The sequence below is a fragment of the Photinus pyralis genome, unplaced genomic scaffold (assembly GCF_008802855.1).
Source record: "Photinus pyralis isolate 1611_PpyrPB1 unplaced genomic scaffold, Ppyr1.3 Ppyr1.4_LG6, whole genome shotgun sequence".
NCBI classification, from domain to species: Eukaryota; Metazoa; Arthropoda; class Insecta; order Coleoptera; family Lampyridae; genus Photinus; species Photinus pyralis.
In genome coordinates, this window is record NW_022170663.1 from 35,231,287 (window position 1) to 35,251,097 (window position 19,811).

The following is a 19,811-nucleotide window of genomic DNA, read 5'->3' on the forward strand; positions in this document are numbered from 1 at the left end:
ACACGAAAATGTAATACAAAATCTATATACTGAAGCTGAACTACACCGTGCATACTCAATGGTACCAACCCGAATCAAAATTTTACTCTGAACGGTACGGTTAATGCTTCCGCAATTCAGAAACAGAACTTGAGTTTAGTGCTCGAAATAAACTAATATCTTGGATCACATTCTAAACTATCTGGTAGCCCAAGAAGGAATGCCTGCCAAATCTCACCGTAATGATCCCTACTGTCCTTCTTAATTTACTACCACCCGCAAAATGGTTTCCAATTCATAAAGCACGGCCATATTTAATCGTTGATTCGTTTTCTTAATTTATGAACCATCAATTAAAGGAGAACTAGATTCAATTCCAAGTATAAACACTATCCACAGATGATCTCATGCTAAATTTGCAATTTTAATCCGGCAGATTCCGGACAGATGCGGTTCAACGATTTCCGGAACTGATTTCTAGCTAACTAATATTAAGGTTAGTTAAAACAACATCGTCTAGTCAATGAAATTGCTGTAAATTGTTTGTTTTCAAATTTTGCTGCACCTAGGATTCCGTTCTTTGCTGGGAGAGACCTGGATGGTTTTTTCGAGTCAAAAATTGCACATTATTGCGCCAGCCATGCAAGGGTTCTACTGTTGGACTATTAACGCCCAAGATTCAGTAGAGTTATAATGACAAATTTACAAATTTTTTATTTGTTTTTTGACTTTAGTCTGTCAGTGAGACATACCGGACTATAAAATTGTCTACTACGCAAATAGTTTCACACATGAAAGGAAGAATGACGCGACAACATTTAATTGAATTCGAAGGGGTGAATCTAGGCCACATATCTATTATTTCGACACAATATCTAGATAAAGTGTTTTAACCATGACGAACGTTGTCGTCGAAATCTACAGTATACGAGCTTAATAGCCCTTCAGCAAATATACCTACGTGTTTAGCGTTATAATCACGCATTGATTATTTAACACCCTCAATCAACTGACATACAGGGGCAAGTGCTTTTGACGGCATTGTTACGTGACATATCTCTCTATTAGGGGTCGAAAATGTGTACTTGTCAGGTGTTGTTATAATTCACTTTTTTGTTAAATAATAATATAGGCCCGCACAACCTGTACAGGTGCTCCAAGACGAATGCCGACTATCTATATCTCGAAAAGCAAACAATATTTTGAAAATTTGATAATGCACTGTCAGTAAGAGTTTCCAATTATACTTGCTTATTTAGTTTAAATAGAACACCCTATATTATAGATTTTTAGAACTGTATTCATTTCATACATAATGACCCATACCTGAATTTAACCTTTTTACATTTTCATTTTTTTGTCAAAAATGACGTTTGCGTTTGACGTCACAATTGCAAATTTTTGTTACTCCTGTTGCCTTCAATTATACTTAATTAGGAAACACCCGAAGGTTATAAACGTGTTTTATTAAGCACATAAATAATGCTAAGTTTGCATAAAGTAGTCTATTTCAAAAATGCGCAATTTTTGAAATATTGCCTATTTAATAGGTATCCTTAGTGTTAGTTGTTGAGTCATAGCCAACTAACAACAGATAGAAATGCTATTAAGTACGGTTTTAAGAAGTTGAACAATTGAACAATACTTAAAGAAATGTCAGTTTTTCTTCTGAATTTTGAACAAAAGTGTCAACATTTATTTAGGCATCAAGGCCCCCTGAACGTTTTTTTTAGAAAAGTAAACAATTTGTATGAAATGTTGTCTCGTTTTAATAAAAAGACCACCTGTTACACAATATGCTTGAAATAAGCTTCTCTAATGTTATTTAGATAGTTGCGTCAGAAGTTTACGTTGCTTAATAGTCGCAAACGTGTAGTAGTGAAATATTACGAGAGCGACGACACGAATATCGTAATGTGGTCTTCTTAAATTAGGCACAACGCGTTTAGGCTATTTTGTGCCATGTTTAAAAAATACCGTTTTTTTGTTGAATGAGCGTCCTCGTTATTTGCCGTCGTTTACCAGATACATGGGAAAAATGAGAAAACCGATGAGAGTAGAATGGATGTACATAGTGAAAAGAGTAGGACAAGTGAGAAGGCAAGAGGACAAATGAGGTCCAGGTCGAAGTACTGATGTGAACGGAACCCAAAGAATGTTTGTAGAGAGAGTACCTATTTGGGCACCAAACTCAAAGAAAAAATTGAGAAGTACCAACAGAAGCGAGACGCGAGGCGGTAAGATATGAGGAGGAGAAAAAAGAAAGAGCGGGATCTTGTGAAGGGATGGTTGTCAACAAGGGCAAACAGCCAAACACAAGGAAAATGATGAAACTAAGAAACCGTTTTATTGAATAAACGGATATACAAAATGCGCAATTAAATAGTTATTGTCATACTTTAAAGAAAACCAAAAAATTCCGATTACTATGCCAAAAAAACTTAAATTTTCCGATTTAGTTCTTATTTTTTCCGTTGTTATTTGGGCATACACAGAAAAAATAAGAACCACGTTTTCATTGCCACTTTTTCAGCTCTACAGGATAGCGTTGAGAGATAAAGGTACATACTGTAATGAGTAGCATAATTTATTACGAATACAGCGATGTAAGGCACACAAAAAAAATAAAAGTTGAATATTGTTTGTTTCAACAGGATGGTGCACCCGTACACAACGCCCCAATCGTGCGTTAATACCTATCGGAGAAATTGTCCATTTTCCAGGAAATTTGTCCGAGATAGGTATTCTCACACGATTAAAGCGGTATGCGCGGGTGCACCATCCTGTTGAAACCACCAGAGTTTGCAACTTTTGTTTTTTTTGTGTCGTACCTACATCGTTGTATTCGTAATAAAAATGCTACTCAATACAGTATGTATGTACTTCTTTACGGGCGATGTAAAAAAATAAAATTGATGATGATTTCTCCGAAACAAAACGTTGTATTGATCTCTCAACGCTATCTTGTTGAACTCGAGGTTGAGCTCAAATAATGGCAATGAGAAAGTGTAGTTATTTTATTTAATTCTTACATCGTCTTTTTTCTATGAAATTGTTGTATCAAGTACAATTGCTCGTTGGATGCCTATTAGTTACATAGATGATATAAACCGTTAATTGTCCTAGCTGATGATTTATTTCAAAAAATCTTTGTACAGGTCTGTAATAGGAATTTTCTTAACTAATCCGAAAAGAGGCTATTAAACCATCAAGTGCTATACATCAATGAATTCAAAATAAACCACTAAAACGCATTTAAAAAAACGACAAAGCACTTCGGTATGACTCTACGGGCTCATTGGATTTGACCCATTTTCAATAGGCTTATTACATGTGCCATAGGTAAACTGTGCAAAGTTTGAACCAAAGCGTTTTACAGTTATCGTGTGACAGACGGGCAGACTTTGCTCTGCCGCTTAATAAAAAGTGCTTTTTGAATACGATATCGGAATACCAGGGCCATATTTTTAAAAATGTTCTAGAGACAAACGCCCCGCACGCATGCGGTCGATCTAAACAAGTTAATAAGCAATAGCTGGACATTGTTGCATATCTTACCGACGGTTTTCCAGGCATCTCTGTCAAGTTTTCACTCAACGTCGACATTTTAAATGAAATAACCTATGATCGTTTGAGGAATGATACTTTCAACAAGCAAATTGCCGTTTTAGGACTGTTTAGTGGTTACAATGGGTTGCAAGTATTTGATGAGGAAATCGTTTAACCTACGAGTTTGAAGTTTTGAGCGACTAAAACTCGTAGCTATTTCAAATGACAAATTTAAGAGTAGGTACAATATATCGTAATTGAATAGAATTGCATTTAAAGCTAATGATAATAGTATATTAAAGTACAAGTGTCATTTGACGAAGATTGTCGCACGAGGTAGTTTGCCGCATAAGCCGCGTAGCGGCGAATGCGGCAAAAGGCGAGTGCGACAAGTAATCAAATGACACGTGTGCTTTATACTATTTTTTCTATTTCGACTTTTAAATAATAAATTATACAAATTATAAATATTGCCTTTAGGCGTTGTTAGGTAATTTTAAACTATCATTCAGTGTATGTTGGTAATAGACAAAGTTCATTTATTTTCACGTTGGCTAACCTGATTCCTGTATTTTCAAACTTCAAACTTTTAATTATTTGGTCATAATTCCATTTTGCGGCAGTTATGAATGTTATGATGAATACGGATGACAAACACGTCTCTTGTACAGTTGTACAATAAATTGTTGTTTGTTTATTTGAAATTTAGTAAAAAATTCCTCTTGTACTTTATTTACACGTTACAGGTTATGTTTAGTTTTGATTTGACGGATACCGATGACGGCAAAAAAGCGAGGGGTACCAATCCAACAAAATAAAAAAAATAATACGTTTCTATTTCTTTCAGCATCATTTCTGTCTAGAAACGCACGCAAACTGGACCAATCAAGTACGGTTTCGGTATTGTTTCCACATCGAAATAGAAAAAAGTATTAAATTTGACCCAAACGTAATTAATACGCTAAATGTGACCACCTTCTTTAATATGATACCTGATATTTATAAGTGGACTACTAGAACAGACTAGACGCAGGGCAACCCAAAAACACGAAGGGTGAAATTCGCACAGATATGTCTTTATCGACCTCGCAATCAATATAGGTATATTTAATTGGAGCACCTGCAATTAAAGCTGCATATTTAATGGGTACCTACCTATCTGGCGCGTACAAGTGGACACATTTTAATAATGCAGGATGCAGAAAATGCGTCGGTATAAAGTTTGTTATTAAAACACACTCGCGTTGTTGTGATAACGTTTCGTATCCTGTTATGATAATAATAACATATCATCACAGGACGCCTGCGGCGTCGAGACTCCCGGGAACTTCTACACCTGGAATCAGCTGGGGTTTGTTATTTTACTTTTTTTTTATTAATGTGTATTATTAAAATGTTCGACATTAGGTAACGTTTCCAGAGTGCACTTCGGTGGCTAATGGTAGCTTATTTGCGAAATCAAACGAAATAGGGTGATAAACACGTACTAATTAACCACAAAATAAATCTAATCATTTGCAAACGTCGCCAAAAACGGTTGAATCTTATGTCTTGAAACCTGAATCCATTCAATTTCAGTTTTATTTTCCTTCCTTTTTAGACGGATTTTTCGAAAGAAAAAAATTCAAATGTGATGGTTTTGTCCGTCTGATGTCTGTCTGGCCGTCTGTTCCTCGTCTAACTTGAGAACGAAAAGAGCGGATTCAAGGTCGTGTTCCCGAATGCAGCCCCTACTAAAAATCGTATGCGATTTTTCCCAAATGTTTCTTAGGTTTCTATTGACTCTTTACAACTATCCTCTCCCCTCCTCAAATCTCCTTTTTATAATAATTGAATGTCAATTTTGTGTTACTTCTATCCTTTTTGAACCCGCTAGACAACCATCTTGACTTACCTTTAGGTCATATACTTCGATGAATCCTGCTTCAATTCTACTTAAATACCCCCTTAAATGCTTCTTGTGGCACTATATAGAACTTTTAGCGCATTTTTTAATACATTTGGTCTATCCGTACTGGCCCATTTCTGTGAATTTGAACCAATTTTACGGGAAGTGTTGGAGTGCACTAAAAATTTTTAAAATAGGTAGCCTATACGGCTTAAGGTGTTCTTGTAACGGGGTCAGTCGTTACTTTTACTAGTGTCGACATTCCCCACTCGCATCACATAAAAATGAACCTGTACGGCAGTGGCAATAAATATGACAATTTTTAATTTTATTTTAATCCAACCCAAGGAATGGTATCACTGAAGTTATACGCAAAATTCCCAATCAATGAAACAAAATAACCAAAATTCTTTATTTAGATCCGCTTCTTATCAATAAATGCAATACAAATCTGTTTCAAATGGAAATGATTGTGATAGGTCGATTCTTTTAGGAATATTCGACCAATACTCCGTAATTCAAAACTTTACCGAAGGAAATGTCCATACGTATGGTGAATCTAAGTAAATCGGCTTCAATTTCGCGATCGTGATTATACACGGGGAAAAATGTTACGCTGTGTTGATATTCATTTTGCCAAATTTATTAACTAGGTTTTATTGCGGAAAAATGCACCTATGAAATTTCATTCAATTCCCTGCTGTATGCCGCTGTATACAAAACTATCCATATCGCACAATCCAATGACGTGCCACTCAAAATTTAGGAACTTACTTTTAACCAGCCGTTACATTTGGCAATCTGAAAGAAAAACATTGTTGTTTATAGCAATAAGTTTGAAAAATGTCCCGTTTTAACGTAAAACTTTGCTTGCAGAACTCGTACTTTGTCACCAATCCGATTTCCATTACACGCTTTTTAACGACGCGATTGAAAAATAGCAACAACGATCTTATTTAGATAATTTTTCACTCAAAATAAAATTAGTAAAGCTTTACAGCCACTACATACATTTTCACGCACGAATTGTTCCTGGTGGCTCTTGAATTTTGACCACTAAATTTTAGTCAATACGGCGAATAAAAATTTTTCGCAGACAAATGCTTATTCTTCGAACCTTTAAGCTCGTCTGCCAAAAAACTCCTTACAATACGGTCTCACTAGCGTTTTATCTCAAACATCTGCGTTTCTTATCAAAATGCAAACGTCGATATCGCTCATATTTCAGACATACTTTCGTTCACGTTCGCTATAAGGCGGTATATATGTCAATTTTCCTATATTGAACAAAATTCAAAAAACCAATTTTTGAAACGGAAAGGTGACCACCCGTTACTCGCCCTTCAAATTTTGTATTAAAGGGTCGATCTCATTAATTATTTCCCGAGTTCTTATAACTTTTTGCATGCGTACTTCTGCCAAGTAGAAGTTTTAAAGTGAGAGGGAGGGGTACAATGTGCTACTCTTCATGGTATGAAAGACCTCATCGAAAGGATTGGTTTCTACCAACTACAGCTCTTCTCAACGGTTCATTATCAAGATCCATGTGATTAGAAAGAATTGTTTCTTTCCTCATGACATTCTAATTATAAAGTTATTAACGAAAGGAATTGTTTTCTACCAATTACCTCCCTTCTATCTTATACCTTGCCGAGATCAAAGAGAGAGAGGACTGATTGTATCCGTCATATTACTCTAATGAAAGGTCTCAACGAAAGGGTTTCATTTCTACCAATCACAGCCCTCCAACTCAACCTCTTAACGAGATCGGTTATGATTTCTCATATTTCGAGAACAGAGTGTCGAAGGAAGTGAAATATCTGTACGAGCCATATCTGCTGATAACGTAAAGTGCGAATATTACGAAAACGGTGTTGCTATGTGCTCCACGTTTGTCGCCAAATAAAACTTTCTGCGGTCACTAAACCACCCATAAAACACTTGTGGCCCTAGGTCACTCAAACTCAGCTATAGACAAAACCTTTACAAGAAATAATTATAGTTTTTCTAAGGCACGTCCAGTTTCCGCCACAAAGAAAATCTCAATATTGACGTAAATTTTACTAATATAAGAAATTCAGAAGCCCTAACCGTCTCCAAAAGTCCAAAGAATTAATAAAAACGTTTTTACTTGACACCTAATGTAATTCCCTGCCCGAAATAGAAAAATTTAACATGAATTTTGGGCTCGATTAATCACAAAACCATCTACAGTCGAAACAAATTTATTTGTAGTAAAATAATCAGGTTGAAAGGAAAACACGCACTCAGGGCCAGAATAACACCACGCTACAAGCGATCGATACACAATTTATTAAAGCAAATCTTAATTACCTTAAAGTGTTAATAATCCAAAATGTCTGTAATTATATATAAATGGTAAAATTTTTTAAATTAATTATCTAAGCGTCTTTACGTGAATAGAGGATGATTGTATCCTTTTATTTTCGTAAGAATCTTGCTTTATTAACACGTTTCTTTTTAGGTTATGCCTATCATTCTTTTACTTATATCGCAATCCGAAACCCATTTATTAATGGGGCACGTAAGATTGAATTTATTGTATTTCAGTCTGATTTCTGATTTTGGCATTTTGGTTTTTGAATGTATCTTTCGTGTAACGAGTATAACCACGTCTATCGATGAACGACCGTTCTCTTATGAAATGCTAAACGAGTTCACCAACTGAAACGCATCTAACACTTGGTATTTACCATCATACCTTGTGCACTGCAATGTTTGAACTATCGGAGCAGTTACCAAGTGCAGGTAAACTGTCATATAGCTCTTGTCGTGTCTTTTCCGTTGCATTTTTGCTACCATCGTCACGAATTGCTCTGAAATTGATTACATGAAATATAGAAGTTGTCCAATCAACTGTAAATTGCCTTTTAATTTACCTTTTGCCTTTGTGGTTAATGTTAACGTGAGGTAATTCAGTTAGTTAATTTATTTATCTTCCTATCTGTAAATGAGGTTAGATACGTTATAGGTTATAAATAATCAGCTGTACTGAAAATTTGCATTTAGTTAAGTGTAACCTTGCCCAGAATTGCTAATTTATTTATTGCTTTATGCAATATTAAATGTCTTTTGTGTATATGTAGACTCTTTGCCAAGACAAAGATCCACTAGTGCCCGAGGATTCACAAATCTTGTATTCTTATTTTATTTTTAGTTTATGTTGTTATTTACTGTTTTGCGTGACTTGTGAACGCCTGGCGCCCAAAAATTATATGGTGGTTGTTTCACTGGAGGACTCGTTTCCATTTTCTTTCTCTTCTTTCCCCTTTCTTTTAATACTTGAAGCACTTAACTAACTTTTTTTGAAAACGTGATAACTGGCAGACAAATGTAACTCCGATTTAACGTGAAGAACCTCTGTTCACGTCTTGCACAAAAAACCACTACCAACAAAAGGCATCGTTTAACATCCAGATTATTTATTTGAAACATTTTCCCTCTCCTCACTTCCGTTCCTGAACAAAATAATGCGCGTCTTCGAAAGATAAAACTGAACTGTGCTCAATACGGCGATAACACATCCTTATCTTGAAATTTAGTTAGCGTACGCAGCGGTAAGAAAAACTCTTATCTACGGCTGAAGAAAGACATGAGATAAACTGCGTAACTGCGTAAATAATTTCCAGATGTGTAAATCTAATCTTACAACACGTAATTTCTTTACAATTAAATATACAAAATAAACAAAGCAATTATTTAATCAAAATAAACAACTATTAATTCTGATACAAATCGAAATCTACTTCGAAAGCAAGTGTCGTGATCGACATTACATTCAATCCCAAGCCATGACCACATCTAACGTTAATAAACATTGAAATGTACATACAAGGTGACCCATTATCATTGTATGTGCCAAAGCCAAATAAAACGTCCGCCTGACGTAGTTTACACAACAATAAGTTCTAAGTATAAAGATCCCACTACCCATAATGTTATAACTTTGCATGTCACTAGGAATTTGTGTAAAACCGTGCCTCTAGCTGATTTCTACTACCTAGTGCTCAATACCTTACTAAGTTTTTTTGGTTTTTAAAAAGTGAAAGGTTTAGAATTGAATGTGAACAATAAATATTCTTCTCTGGCATTGCAGCGCCCGCCCCAAAATGATTTTTATTTGCCCGGCGTCATTTTATAATGGTTCTTTTTTTTAACTTAAAAAATGCCGTATGTTTGTTTTTGTCTCAGATACTGTTTTAGCATGCATGTTAAAGAACGCAAAATCGCGGGTACTAGGCAACATTTTTTCTCGGTTTTGAATTTAAACAAATTTTGTGGCGAAATGTAAGTAATACTTCGAGGCTCCCTTAAAATTTCTGTACTTCATCGGTTAGTGCAAAAAAAACGAGAAAAAATGTTGCCAAGTCGCCGCGATTTTTTACAAAAATTGTCTTCGTCTTGTTATTTGAATTACGTTTCCAATAGGTACAACTAGGTCGAAGATTTATAGAAATTAATAGTATAAATCCTTACGGCCTTAATGGACCAAGTGGGTATAGTAATTGACCATCGGGACTAATATTTTTCTTCTTTGCCGCTGGACAGTTCTTATATTGCAAAAAACCGCCTAACCGTATTTGGATTAAGATATAGGATAAATAAATCTTATAATAAATACAAAGCCAATAACGTGTTTTAGTTTTTATTTAAGTCTGGGAAATGTTATAATTATTTTAGTTGTATAGCTAATGAGTGATTACATATCTATACGTCAAGCACTACCATAAATTAAATGACATAAATTCTTTAGATGTCAACAAGATATTTATTAAACATGCACGTACATACAAGGAATTAATATAAATACCATGCCATTTTGCCCATTTTGGTGTTACAGAATTTTATAGGTTAGGAGTATACCGCAAGTTTTTAAAATGCTTACAAGTTTTTTTATACTACATCTATTAGCGCTAAATCAACTGAAAAGAGTGATTTTTGTCTAAATTGGTGTACCTGTAGTGCCAAAAATTGTTTCACTAAGTTGAGCTGTTTTGCAGGTTATTTGCTGTACGGAGATGTGGACGTTGTCAAGCAGGAATAGCAGCTAACGAATTGGTTATGAGGGCACGAGATTTAGTTTACCACCTTCACTGTTTTTCGTGTACATCTTGTGGAGTTTTACTGTCGAAGGGCGACCATTTTGGAATGAAGGAAGGACTGGTTTACTGCAGGTTTGTCTTATATATAATATTATTGTAATAGTATAAATATTAGAACCTCATAACACTCAAGTTTAGACGGTTTGGTTATGAAATAATTTAAAAAAACCTAAGACAATTGCAAAATAAATGTATTTGCACATTTTACGTTTTGATCCTAGATTCGGCCCTATGCGCGTTAGCAGAGTTTCAAACCTAGTTACTTTTCTAGGGACTTTTCACATCTAGTGACTTTTTGAGTTAGAATCGGTCGTATATTAATCAATTAATGGGTCCATAGCAAAATTTCAAGCTTAGTTACTTTTCAGGCTTTCAGACTTTTTCGTGTCTAGTGCCTTTTTGTATTAGAAACTATTCCAAGAGTACTTGCCCAAACATTGATTTTCTTCGGAAATTGTGTGCGATCTTCCCGAAAGAAGTGTGGTTTTTCGTTATCCCGGTCCCTAAATTATGTTTGTTCACAATTCCGTTGAAGAGGAGATGCTAAATCAGATGATTTTTTGGAAAAATTAAGATTTTCATCAATTCTTTGTGGAAAAATCTCCAATCGTAATCATCTTCGCCCAATTCTTGTAAAGCTTGTACCTTGTATGGGAAAAACTTGTTCTTTTTTAGAATTTTATGGATGATGCGTTTCATTGAATGCTCAGGCGTACGTAGGTTTTGAGATCCATACAAAAAGATTATTTCAGTCACACCCCATTTTAAAATTATTTGTATTTCAGGGCCCACTACGAATTACTAGAATATTACGATCCGGTGGACATTTTTCGTGGAAGGGAATCAAATTTTTATCACAGTGGTACGACACATCACAAAGGTCGACCGAGAAAAAGAAAATTAGAATCGGAAAATTCTTCGCCCTGCTCGGATCTACCTGTCGCGATGGGGATGACTGCTGCGACTTTGGGTAAGTACTTTCACTATTGTGGTTTGCGAAAAGTTTTATCTAAATTACGTTTATAAGGCACGTCAAGATGGATACATTTATGTTGTCATCTTTACATCTTGCAGTTAGAAAGGGAAGAAATCCGTTGTGACGCGTGTCATAAGTGTAATTTTATTCCACAGGTAAAACTTCTTATACTATTTGTTGTTGATTTTACAAACAAATAGCATTCATAAATACACCAACTTAATGCAAATCGCAAGTAGGTGATTAAATCGCCTTCACATAAGTATACACAGTAAATAGCGTGTAAGCATAAAATTCTGTTCAATAAGTTTGTAATTACTACACTACGACGCTAGTTAAAATGTACAACGACGGAAAGCGGCAAAACTACAACGCGAAGGAACAATTGTTCATAAATACTCTTATGCAGCACTCACCAGGAATTTTATATGCATTCCGGTTACGGCTTTCAATCAGAATAGAATGGAAATTGACTGTGCCTACACGGACCGGCTATAGAATCCTGTGGGGTGTTTTGTCGTTTTTCAACTTTCTTCTTTGCAAAGCTGGGTCTTCAAGGCGAAGACGGTTTCTCGCTCTTGGCTTAATTCCATTCTTCGGGATCCATCCAATGGACCCATTGATTTAAAATGACACAATGTGCTTTGCGACAACGACCAATGTAAGTTCGGTACTGTGTAACGCCGCATAACAAAAGATGCATTCCCGCTATTTACACTCATATTTATAGATTCCCCTATTGTATCTCTAGCTTCACAAGCGCTTTATCTTACAACAAACAAAATAATCTCCAACATTAGGTAAGGAAACAGCTGAACACGTTTAATCTTACAATGTCTTATCAATATATAAAAGCGAAAATTTTGCATTTTCATCTAATAATTACTAGCCTTCAATTTAAATCAAAGACCATCCGTCGGATTAGTCTTTCTCAATAAACGTAAAATAATTACGCAAACTAGAGCACTAAAACCTGGGACTTTATTTCAAATTTGTGCTTCCCAGTGCCAACTTGAGCCATTTTAAACTTCGATTTGTTCTAATGGTTGTTGAAAAATTTTTTGTATTATTACACGCATTTGCGTGAAGGATGAACAATTATCTAAATTAGTTAAGAAGTTATGAAGGGGTCCTTTGTATAGAGTGAAAATTATCCTGAAATCCATATCTTTTTGCGTTTCTGGTTTTCTTGCTGTTCCTTATCTGAAAATTTGTCCATCTTACAACGGCGACGTGTCGACGTTTTTGATGACACGGAGCGGATCATGAGCGTACTGAGCTTCACCTCCATATGTTTTTTTATGAAGATGTGCACTAGCTGCAACTCAATTCAATTTGTCACTGAAAAATGCATTACTTGGAAAATGAATTCTAAGCAACATCAAGCTAAGAACTAGAAATGCGACATTCAACAAAAACAGTCTCTTTGACCGGAATCCTGAATTTAATGAATTTCTGTAGCTTTTTGTAACAATTAAGTTGACGTCTGCTAATTTTCGTGAAGGAGCGTCCATTATCTATATAAGGTGCAATTAAAAAAGTGAGAAAGTGAAGTGAACTTCGTGGACCGGCCATAGAAAAGACATTAAACGTTAAAAATGGGCGATAATTTAATAGGTATTCGAATCTATCCAATTAGTGGTATGATAAAAAATGTTAAAAGGAAGGGTTTTAAAGAAAAATTCCCAGCGACACTACCCGAGGGCATCGGGCGGCAACCGAAAATAAAAAGGAAATGAGAGGTTTTATTTGATTCCTAAAAACGAGTTACCGAAATCGAATGCAGCCTTTCTATCGGTCTCTTATATTTATAAGGTTGCTGCCGCGTTGTACTGGGTGGTCGAATAAGCCGTGCTGACAGATGAAAAGTATGCTTAGATCGTCGATTGGATAATCCGTCCGGTAGCCATTTGGTCCGACGCTGCGTGGCTATACAAAGGGTATAAATTCTTAACCCCATAAACATAGAATAACAATATTTATTTTATCTACCTTGTCTTTCCACACCTGCCGTTCCTATATATAGGTACTTCATTATCGATACGACACCGCATTGCGTCGCGAGGTATGCGGCGAATATGAATAAATCCGCCATTTTAACATGCAACAACATCACTTTACCAATTCTTAACACCTCCAGATCGAGTGCCGGGTACCGTATTGGTTTGGTTCTGCTTTATTTGGCATTGCGCTACTTCGGTACCTAAAGGAATTTTCACTAAGAAAGCTTATCTTGTTTTACGGCAGCTCGAAACAGAATGCAGATAATAATCGTATGCGCTTCAATCCTTTATGGCCTTGCTGAAAGCGTGATTGTTTCTATATAGAAACAGCATTTTTTTTTGTCTCATTTGAGTAAATGTGGTAGCTAGCTTAAATGTCATGAAATTTTAGTTTATGTTTTAATATAAATTTCTTTTGACGTACAGTTCCTCGACTATAAGGGTTTCAATATATATATACGCACATTTTGAAAGAGTGCATACGTGTATGCACATTTGACAAATTTAAGATTTTAAGCATATCATGCAGCCATATTTTAGACTTAAAGCTAACAGACTATTGGTAACATTATTTTAATGTCACAGCCATTTACATGCATTAAATTGTTGCTTAACATTCAAGAACCGCAAATCCTTCGTTTTGTGTTGCGCCAACTCTCACGTTTTGTGCGTAATATTAATGAAGATATGGAACTTTTAATGTGGAGTTACAACGCTTCCTTGTTTCCATGTTTTGTGTTTCAAAATTAACGGCAACACTCGTTTAGTGCTGCTATGCACTCAATAAGGCGATAAGCGCACGATAGACACAAAACTCCGACTAACTTCTTGGAAAACTTCACCTCTTTAGTTCGGCTTCAACATTTACCTTAAACGGCGTAATAAAAATCTCTTAAAGCACTTCAATAACTTTCTTCTACAAAACAGAACAACTAGCCAAACGGACTGTCTTGCAAAAATATGGCAAATCTATCAAACATCAAAACAATCAGAAGCTACGTCTCAACATCCACCAAAAAACAATACAACGATTGACATCCACCACCAAAAAAGCAACGATTAACTTCTTCCTCGGCTATTTAAAACATTTTTTTTTCTTAGTTTCTTCTCCTCTACTTAGAGATTAGAATCCCTTCTAGTAGAAAATAAATTTTATTCTCAAACGCCCTGGTACAAATTTCACCGTAACAATTTTTTTTTGTAATGAAATGATGAATATCACGGCTGGTTCAGATACCTTGCGGAAGGTTGGTTCATTATCTCCACTTACAATTTAAAAATTAAAACATAGTGCTCCAGTTTAATCACTCTCAAATAAATACTCACATAATTAAATACTTGTTTGAATATATTATTGAAACTCCAGTTTGTTTTTACATTTTTTGTGATTTAAAACATTGATGTACTTGATGTAAAGCGTGATCACGTTTCCAATATAATCCTATTCAATATAAATATACGTAGTTTAACCCTCACCAAATTATGGTATTACTACACAGTTAAAGAGGAAAAGCACTTATCATTTATAAAAAATACCCAAATTTGTTCACGGGATAAATTCCCGTGGGTCGGCCTCTTCGGGAATATTAGAATAAATTTAAATATAAATGATTTACTTATACAAAATTATACATTTTCCCCAGTCGACTATTAACTTTGTCTTTTGGTAGGCTAGCTGCAATTTGAAAAACTGGATGGTGGAATGCCTTGTACAATACAATCGGACCTTTTGTATCGCCAGGTAAAAGTTTGGCTACCCGTCGAAAGTGAATTTTGAAAGATGGTTGACGAATTTGAATCCAAACCAGCCGTGCTGCAGTTTTTTTGCAATTTATACCATTATCTGTTGGTCTCACTGTGGTAGACGAGGTTTAATGTCTCGAGAGTGTGGGTGTCAGTACCACAATCCGCCTAGCCATCCCGTCCGTAATTCCGATATCCGTTCGCCCTCAGCTGCAGAGATATAGGGTACTGACCCCCGTCCGTTTATTAAAGTTCACATTCATGGCCAACCGTTTACAGCTTTAATCGAGACTGAATTGGATTATTTCCAATTTAGTCCATCATACCCCACGTCTTGGTTATGAAGTACTCTTTGGAATAGATTTTCTTTCCTGAACCGACCTCCATTTCAACATGAAAACCGGAAATTTATTCCTTGGCAGTGCCCTTGTTCCCCGTGTTAGCCCCGTTTCTCAACAATGCATTCCTTGTTTCGTTATCACACCGTTAACCGCCGTCGAAGCAGCAAAATTACAAGAATTTCTTCACAAAATCCCTGAATGCAAGCTAGAGGAGATCTAGTCGAGGGTAGCATAGAACCGTCCGAAAGTCCGTGGAGTTCGCCAATTGCCATGATCCGAAAGAAGTTTTCGTAAAGTCAACGAAGTTACGGTTAAAGATGCCTACCCATTACCGTTCCTAAATGGGATTCTAGACCGTCTCCATCAAGCCCGCTACATTTCAAGTATCGATTTGAAACAAGATTACTGACAGATATACCGCTGACAAAAACTAATCGACCAATTACCGCTTTCACCATCGCCGGCGGAGGATTTTTCCAATTCAAAGTCACCACACCAGCCACGTTCCAGCGTCTTTTGAACCGAGTTATTGGGTCAGAAATGGAGACTCGAGCGTTCGCCTACCTGGACGACATTCTCGTATTAGGGAGAACGATCAACGAGCAAAAATTTTAGGAAAGTTTTCCGCCGTCTCCATTTAGCCAGTTTCAAAATCAATCCCGGGAATTGACAATTTTGCCGTCCGTCTCTAAAATATTTAGGCTACTTGTGAGCAATGGAGGTTCCCAAACCGATCCGCTACCGAAAATTCCGAAGTACCAATTTTATGCCCATGAATTGTCCGAATGCTCTTGGTGTGGGGTTAGGATTATTTACTAATAAATGACTGCATTTGGGGAAGAGAGTTTATTTACTACCTAACTCGTTCAATGCAAGTCTTACACACTACTGATTATCAATCGTCGTCAAACTCAATCACCTGCGAGTTTGCCAACCTTGCTACTTACTTCTAGATTGCTGTAATAGCCAATTTCATCATATATCGGCGGATATCCTGTGGATATTGACTTTTACACAATCATAAGTTAATAACCTTATATTATTACACTACATTGGTACCGAAATAAATTCAATGCCGTAACCGGCCGACCCGATACCGTACCAGACTAGTGCATCGGTAACTTTCATAGTAACCTTTTTAAATGATGATATCGTTACTGATTCGTGGAAACTTTGCGTTGCCACTTTGAACCGTAACCGAATATTGCATGAAAATCAAGAGTTACTGAACAGCGGACACAAAAACCGTTAACCGAATTATAGATCATTATTATTGACCAGGTATGTTGCGAAATTTAGCTAAATATGGCCGTCGCTGTGAGTCTTGCCAACCGTACAAAGTATCTCAACAAGCCGCAGGGAATATGCACTTATACCCCAACTTATTTATTAGTTGAAATTTGGTTTATTTATTGGAGTAATTTAGCTATGTTCCGCAGTATGGAAATGTCTAATATTACTTAGGGTTTTCATAACCAACAAAAACACGAATTAATTGCCTTTAACCTTTTTACTGGTTGCCGTACACAATTTACATGATTCTCCTTGAAATCTTGACGAAGAATTTCGTGATTTATAAAAATCTGCACTTACGTTACGTAGGTTTGTCTCGAAGGTTTAGCGCGGTTCGAAAAATGCAGCACTCGACCTCGAAAGTTTGGCTAAGAATTCCTTTCTCCCACCCAATTTTTACTTATGTATTGGCCGAGTTCGAGTGATAAAACGACTCCAAGCGCTCACTCCCTTTTTATACATGCAGATATAGCACTGTCCCCCATTCTACGTCACGACGATTTTTAGAACCGGCAACACTGCAGCGTTTCGACTCTTGAACTGCTTGATCACTCGTTCTCATGTTAACGCGTTTTTTCTGGCATATTAGTTCCGTGATCATTCCTTGTGAATCGGTACACATATAAAATTTCGTATACCGGTCATTTTGTAAATTTAACAAAAAATGTATAAAATTTAATTAGATTAAGCAGCAATAACGAAACCATATCGCACTGCCCGAATATAAATGAGAACTTCCACAAAACTTACTTTTCAAATTCAAATTTTAAATACCGTAGTAGTATAGAACACCTTCTGCCGGGGGCACCTCTAAAAAGCATTATTCGGGTCACTCTGTAATTGGGCTTAAGCCTGTTGAGGGCCCAGAACAAGAGAGGGACAATAAATAAGTAAATATCCCTAATTTTTTTAAATGAACAAATAAAATAAAATTACTACCTTCCTTATGTCAAGGTGTGTCGTTGTTGATAATCTTCATCAGCTTCGGTGCGACTTGGATTTCATAATGCACGGATAGAATTCTTCATTTCGTGCGACTATACCCTTTCTATTTTTAGCTTACGCAATCGTAAAACGAAATTAATTTGCGTCTCCCTCAAATATAGTATCTTCCCTTGACTAGTCTTAATGCTGGATCTCTACGACATGGTCTGAACGATGTAGTTTCTCTGCAAGGATAAAGCAATTTCTGTTACTTCCTGTGTATTAATGGTGTAGGTATATGAAACGCTAGAATTTATTTAAACAATCAGAATAATGTATGATGTTACGTCCATCCACAAGATTATTCTATCCTATCCTACCGTATGAAGATTTTTGCTACTCCAGCACTGAATTGCATAACAGAAAGTTTTTCCCAACTTCCACTATCAGTAGCGTATTCTTTCAAACGTTAAATTAATCCTCGCATATTTATTTTCGACAGTGGCAAATGATTTATTCAGTCGGTGAAAATAACGATATGTTTATTTACTCGTATTGTATGCACGTCGTTCTGAAGTGCCCTTCAAATTTAGCGGGTGGAAGCAATCTCGAGGGATTCCATTCGACCGGTACTTTGTTCTATAGCACTAGAAACGTGCTCAAGAGTCTATGTTTGTATATACTTCTTCACGTAAATTCATACCGTGTATTGATTTTAACAATTTCAATGCGACGAATACATTTCGTCCCTAATACGGAGCGAGTTGGCAATGAATTCATTTGTTACCATTGTTCTGTTGTCTCAATTTTTTAAATGGTCCTCTTCTAAGTATGCTTGTTTGAAAATGTTTCCTTTGTTTGCAGAGCTGCTACAAGGAGATTTAAGCCAATCGGTGGATAGTTTAGCTTACGATTCGTCCGTCGCCTCGCCCGCTTCGAGTACGGGTCACCAAAGTCAAAGGACGAAAAGGATGCGAACGTCGTTCAAGCACCATCAACTGCGTACAATGAAATCGTACTTCGCGATCAATCAGAACCCCGACGCTAAAGACCTGAAGCAGCTCGCCCAAAAGACGGGACTTTCGAAGCGTGTTTTGCAGGTGAGCGGATAGATGAGGGTTCCCAATTATATCGTCAGTTCTTTGCAGGTGTGGTTTCAGAATGCCAGGGCCAAGTGGAGAAGGAACATCATGCGACAGGATGGGTCGGCTGCGGGCTCGGGCGCTAACGGCACCGGACCGAACGGGCCGGGTTCTGTCGGTTCCGTTTCCGCAATTCTGGGTGATTCAAATAGCTTGTCGAGCCAGTCGGGAATCGACGACGTTCACCACCATCTTCAGAATTCACAAACTTTAAATTTTAGTGATATTTATTAATAAATTATAAGCGTGCGCGGGACAATGTCGAACGGATCGGTGCACAAATGTTCCTTTAGATAGTGATATGAATTATAATATATAACTGTAAAGTAGTTATATGTTAACCAGCAGTATTTAAGCCGGATTTAGGTGCAATTTTTCATGTTTTACGGCAGGCAACCGTTTTGATATGTTTGTCTATGTTAAACGAAACCAACGATAAATGTGTACTTTTAATTTGGATATTTTCTGTGAAAGTATTATAAATGTGTATAGTAATATATATTGTAATATAAAAATTTTGTTATTGTCACATGAGTTAAGATGGCACTGTTTATTCTGAAACCCGCCGCAGAAACGTACAAGAGCGCAGGGATGATAACGTATAACAGGGAATGAGATACTTCACAGTTGTGTTAAATGGTGGAGCCGGGGGAGAACTTATGGTCATTCTTTTCGTTGACTGAGCCCTTAATTTTCGATCGACCAGGAGCGAACGCGTAAATGACCGTACTCGGCACCGATTGGCCACGTAAACGCGGACTAAGGATTGAAATGGTCTGCGATTTACAAAACCAACGTCGGAGGCTCAATGGCTCTAACCAACAACACCATCTGTTCATATCAGACCACA

General features: G+C 36.5%; 1 protein-coding gene across 1 annotated transcript in view; it reads left to right on the forward strand.

Annotated features, from left to right (window-relative positions):
- The window catches only part of LOC116174913 (LIM/homeobox protein Lhx9-like), a 44,071-nt gene extending 24,609 nt beyond the window's left edge, over positions 1-19,462 (forward strand). The window contains exons 3-6 of the mRNA XM_031492941.1: positions 10,438-10,611; positions 11,325-11,509; positions 18,684-18,919; positions 18,968-19,462. Of these exons, the coding sequence (XP_031348801.1) occupies positions 10,438-10,611; positions 11,325-11,509; positions 18,684-18,919; positions 18,968-19,195 (823 nt within the window). The 3' untranslated portion in view covers positions 19,196-19,462. The remainder of the gene's footprint in view (positions 1-10,437; positions 10,612-11,324; positions 11,510-18,683; positions 18,920-18,967) is intronic.
- The last annotated feature ends 349 nt before the right edge of the window (positions 19,463-19,811 follow it).